This window comes from Diaphorina citri, unplaced genomic scaffold, assembly GCF_000475195.1.
Source record: "Diaphorina citri unplaced genomic scaffold, Diaci psyllid genome assembly version 1.1 scaffold1329, whole genome shotgun sequence".
Taxonomy (NCBI): domain Eukaryota; kingdom Metazoa; phylum Arthropoda; class Insecta; order Hemiptera; family Psyllidae; genus Diaphorina; species Diaphorina citri.
In genome coordinates, this window is record NW_007378757.1 from 145424 (window position 1) to 151423 (window position 6000).

Consider the following 6000-nt stretch of genomic DNA (forward strand, 5'->3'; position numbering starts at 1 on the left):
GATGTTATACCTGCAGAAAAAACTTTCAGAAAGATTCTAAATCAAGCAAAGGCAAAATATATACCTGCTGGCTGCATTCCAAAGATACGCCCCAACTTTCCAACATCTGCGGCACTCTTAGCTGATGAAAGAGATCAAATACGAACAGCCAACCCAGGGGATCCTAGAATCAGAGAGCTCAATCAGCGTATCAATAAACTAGTTGATGAACATAGAGCCAAAAAATGGCATGAACATCTAGATAAGCTCTCATTGGATGGGAAAGGTATTAATAGTTTATGGAAGACAATCAAAAACATAGCTACTCCAGGCAAATCCAACAATAACAACATTGTGATTAACTTCAACAACATTGCAATAGATAACCCGAAGAAATGTGCAAACAACCTCAATCGACAATTCACCGAGCACCCTGTAGAACTCGACAAACAAAAACGAAGAATCAAACGGCACTTCCAGAACTACTCTAGTCTGAACAAGATCAACAAAACACAGAGTTCACCACCATCAATACCAAGTTCAGAAGTTGTGAGAGTTATTCAGAAAGCAAAGGCCTCAAAAGCCATTGGCCCAGACGGTATATCTACACTGATGTTAAAACATTTGGGACATAAAGGTATTGAATACATGACATCAATGTTCAATCTATCCCTAAAATCACTTACAATACCAAATGTTTGGAAAATTGCACGGATAATACCACTTCTCAAACCAGGAAAAGACCCGCATGACTCAAAATCCTACAGACCGATCTCCTTACTTTCTCCAGTGGTGAAACTATTAGAAGCAACATTACTACCTTGCATAAATGAGAATATCACCTTAGCTAGTCACCAGCATGGATTTAGGAAGAAGTTCAGTACTGTCACAGCACTTCACACAATCACAGACAAGATCAACCGAGGTCTAAACCAAGAAAGACCATGCCAAAGAACCATTATGGTAGCAGTTGACCTTTCAAAGGCATTCGATACAATTTCCATTGAACAACTACTCCAAGATCTGTCAGAAACATCTATACCATGGTTCATACAACGATGGCTGCACAATTACATGTCAGGAAGGCAAACATATGTAGATTTCAGAAACACCAAGTCTACATACAGAAGAGTTAAACAAGGAGTCCCACAAGGCGGAGTACTTTCGCCAGCTCTATTCAACCTGTATATGAGTAAAGTTCCTACTCCACCTGAAGATGTAAATCTTATATCATATGCTGATGACTGCTCCATCCTTACCAGCGGAAACAACATACCTGAACTTTGCAATAAAGTAAATGACTACTTGAGCACCCTCAACTCCTGGCTCACAGAAAGAAAACTGCAGCTTTCACCGGGCAAATCATCCGCCACCTTATTTACCACATGGACAAAAGAAGTCGGCACAGTCCTTGACATATTTGTGAATGGTGAACGCATACCCTCAACAAAAAATCCAAAAATACTTGGTATTACTTTTGATCCAACAATGACCTTTCACAAACATGCAGGTGAAATCAAAACCAGAGTTAGAAGCAGGAATAATCTCTTAAAATCGCTAGCAGGAAATACATGGGGAAAAAACAAGGAGACAATTCTGACAACATACAAAACCATTGGTCGTCCCATTCTGAACGGATGTGTCTATTACATATTGTGATATAGTTAACTCTCAAGATTAAAATTCCATAACTCAGCTGGGATTGAACACACACCCACCTGTTTAAAAGGTTGCACCACTAGCTGGTAATTATCCAGAAGTCACATCCGTGGAAAAGAAAAGCTCCTTTTTTGTATTTAACCTTACCCTATAATAACACTAATCACTGCTCTAATTGTGAAAACTCCTTCTTGCATTTAACCTAACCCTATAATAACACTGTTCACTATGCTCGTTTGTGCTAGTTCCTTTGGTAGCAATATTCCACAGATTATTATCAGCGCTTGGGGTATTGTACAGTTGGTAAGTTGTTGCTGATCTTATGTCCAAAAACACACCCATTTAGTTCTACAGGTACTTGGGTCAAAAAAACAGTTCTCAAGAACCACCCTATACCCCTTAAATAGGACTAAAAATTCACTTGTCCTTAGCAGCAGGATGTGTCTATTACATACTGTGATATATAGTTAACTCTCAAGATATATCAAGATTAAAGTTCCATAACTCAGCTGGGATTGAACACACACCCACCTGTTCATAAGGTTGCACCACTAGCCGGTAATTATGCAGGAGTCACATCCGTGGAAAAGAAAAGCCCCTTTTTGTATTTAACCTTACCCTATAATAACACTAATCACTGCTCTAATTGTGAAAACTCCCTCTTGCATTTAACCTAATGGATGTGTCTATTACATATTGTGATATAGTTAACTCTCAAGATTAAAATTCCATAACTCAGCTGGGATTGAACACACACCCACCTGTTCAAAAGATTGCACCACTAGCTGGTAATTATGCAGAAGTCACATCCGTGGAAAAGAAAAGCTCCTTTTTGTATTTAACCTTATCCTATAATAACACTAATCACTGCTCTAATTGTGAAAACTCCTTCTTGCATTTAACAGAATCCTATAGTAACACCGGTCACTGCTTGTTTGTGCCAGTTCCTTTGGTAGCAATATTCCACAGACGTGACTTCTGCACAAGTACCCTCGTTGGAGCATAGTGTGAAAAGAGCTTAAAAGTGTTTTCCGCCATTTTTTGTCAGCTGTTCCATTCATCATTTAAAACAGCTGATATCTCTTCATTCATTGTTTGATTGTTCGTTCTCAACTTCTCACCTTCTCATTCTCATCTTCTCACTACCTACTAAAGTGAAAACTGATAAAAATAAAAAGATAAAAAAAAATAAAAAAGAAAATTTAATATCAAACAAAATATCCTACAACCACAGGTGATCAGGAGATGAGGTGAAAGGTGAAGAAGAGGAAAAGCCTTTCAAGTTGTCTGTTGATTTGATATCAACTTCTTTCATCTTCAAATAGTTAACTACCTACTTCACTTTTTAATAACAGGATTTGTATAATCTAGGTACTCTTTTGTAAACATTTAATATCAGTGTTTTCCAATATTTCGAATAGGTACCTATTGAAATAATGTGTTTTTGATTAAATACCCCACCATTGTATAAAATAGAAGGTAAGTCAATCAGAAGCAATTTTAGAATAATTGAACTTTTTAGTCTTACTTAGCTTGAGTTCTTCCATGTTGCACTGAGCTCATCAAGAGTCTCACAGTCATTAGTTGATTTTAGACCCAATGTGAGGAGACAAATATGTTGTGAAGTTTTTTACATGAAAACTTCCATGTTGCACTGAGCTCATCAAGAGTCTCACAGTCATTAGTTGATTTTAGACCCAATGTGAGGAGACAAATATGGATATGTTGTAAAGTTTTTTTACATGAAAAACACACCAATGGAGTTTTAAAGACGTAAATACCTAATTTACCTTTTGTTTTCTTTTCTAATAATTATTAACCTATGTTCCTATGTCATAATATAAACTTTGGTGTGTTCATCCCATTGATTGTGAAGTGAATACAATACAAAGAACAGGAAATAACAATTGGTGCAACAGAATCAGACTGTATCCATCTGCTGCGTATGATGGATGTTCCTCGTAGTGAAGGTGTTAACAGTGGAATTCAAACAAGTAATAACCCCACCTGGGTGTGTTAATCCCATTGATTGTGAAGTGATTATAATACAAAGAACAGGAAATAACAATTGGTGCAACAGAATCAGACTGTATCCATCTGCTGAGTATGATGGATGTTCCTCGTAGTGAAGGTGTTAACAGTGGAATTCAAACGAGTAATAACCCCACCTGGGTAAATACAAGTGTGTGTTAATCCCATTGATTGTGAAGTGATTATAATACAAAGAACAGGAAATAACAATTGGTGCAACAGAATCAGACTGTATCCATCTACTGCGTATGATGGATGTTCCTCATAGTGAAGGTGTTAACAGTGGAACTCAAACGAGTAATAACCCCACCTGTGTAAATACAAGCGAGGATGATGGGTTACTGGATGCTGAGATGGCATCAAGTCCTCTCAATAGAAGTGGTGAGAGAATTATGTTGAGTGAAGATATAATGAGAAGAAAATTACAGTTCTTCTTTATGAACCCAATTCAAAAATGGCAAACAAAGAAACGTTTCCCATACAAGTTTCTAATTCAAGTGATCAAAATAATTCTGGTCACTCTTCAACTGTGTTTATTTGCTCAGAATAGATATAACCATGTTAATTACTCTTGGGATAACAAAGTTGCCTTTTCACATTTATTTCTCAAAGGATGGGATCCAACCAGGGAGGTCAATTCATATCCACCTGCATTAGGACCTCTTGCTATCTATTACAAGGATACATTCTACAGCACAATCGACTATGCAGTTGTAGGTTATGCTAATCTATCCTCCGCTATTGGCCCATACTCTTATACTGAAGAAAACAATACAATGGATTCACTCACCTTTTGTGTTCATCAATTCCAGGAAGGTATTATTTTTGGTTTTAATGAAAGCTATGTATTTAACAATGTCATTGAAATTAATTGCACTGAACTCAATATTACTGATGATACCAGAACCAAAGGATATGATAGTAAAACTTATCTTTCCTGTGGCTCTGTCCACAAAGGACTTTTTACTTCCAGTGTAGAAAAACGTATCATTGGACTATTCTTTGTGAACAGATAAAGAAAAAATATTTTGTACCTAGATATGGAATGGGCCTCTGTACCTACTCTTTTCCCCAGTTTGATGATTTTTTGTTTACCTATCCACAATCCACAACCCTTAGTTAACTTTAGCATGTGAATACCTTTTTGTTTCCTAAATATAATTAATCTATTCATTTTTCTTGTGATGCAACTGTGTCATATCACAACTATAGCATTGATTTCTTTTTTCTTTTCAGTAAATTAGACATAGATTCTTTGAAGGATAAATTTAATAAATAACATACAATGTACAACTTTGTTACAATACTTTAAAGTGATAATAAGAGAAGCAATAGTATTGTTGTTCACACTGAAAGTGTTTCTGCTAGGAAACGTAATACCTTATCTCAAAAACACACTGAAAATAACCAACAAAAGTTAAATGGAAGTACATGTGTAAGTCATACGAATAGAGCAAGCATATCTCATCATGGTAAACTGTGCAGAAAAACAAAGAAAACCATGATCTACCATGACAGCAATGGTTGGATTCTCAGCAAAGGTTACTGGAGTGCATCTTGTGATTTTTGGGACTGGTCCAACTTTGATAAGAGCGGTAAAAATTTGAAAACTCAACAAGAGATTGAAATACCATCATTTCGTGAGAAGAAATATACACCATTGTATAAAATAGAAGGTAAGTCAATCAGAAGCAATTTTAGAATAATTGAACTTTTTAGTCTTACTTAGCTTGAGTTCTTCCATGTTGCACTGAGCTCATCAAGAGTCTCACAGTCATTAGTTGATTTTAGACCCAATGTGAGGAGACAAATATGGATATGTTGTGAAGTTTTTTTACATGAAAAACACACCAATGGAGTTTTAAAGCAACTCTTAAAACAACTTACATTCTATTTGTTTCAGGAACTGAAGATTTGTCAGATCACGTGTTTGAAAAACGCCACCTACAGTATGAAATAATGGAGAAGAAAATCAAGAAAAACTTTGTCATGCAAAGTAAGTATACAATTATTGCCATGGGAGTTCACAGTTAATTTTTTTATCTTTATTTAACCTATTCAGAAAATTTCTCATGTGGCCAATGACTAACTTTTTTTTTTAATATTGTATTAAAAGAGATTTACTGGTGAAATAAAATTTCCTTTGCCTAAATTTTTGAACTATATCATTAATGAAATAAAAAGTATTACCTGAGCTTCCTGTATGAAAACAACTCAGTAAATTTTTTGTGAAAATTCATTCCAAATTATTTTGTCATTGATAAAGTGTTATTTTTTGATCTCTCATTTTAAATAAATATTCTAAATATATTATTTTCTTTCTTATGAAAA

General features: G+C 35.4%; 1 protein-coding gene across 1 annotated transcript; it reads left to right on the forward strand.

Annotated features, from left to right (window-relative positions):
* Positions 1 to 4986: 4986 nt before the first annotated feature.
* On the forward strand, positions 4987 to 5703 carry LOC103515392. Its single transcript, XM_017446643.1, has 2 exons — positions 4987 to 5345; positions 5573 to 5703. Exons 1-2 carry the CDS (start codon positions 5171 to 5173, stop codon positions 5701 to 5703), a joined length of 306 nt encoding a protein of 101 aa, XP_017302132.1. The 5' UTR covers positions 4987 to 5170.
* The last annotated feature ends 297 nt before the right edge of the window (positions 5704 to 6000 follow it).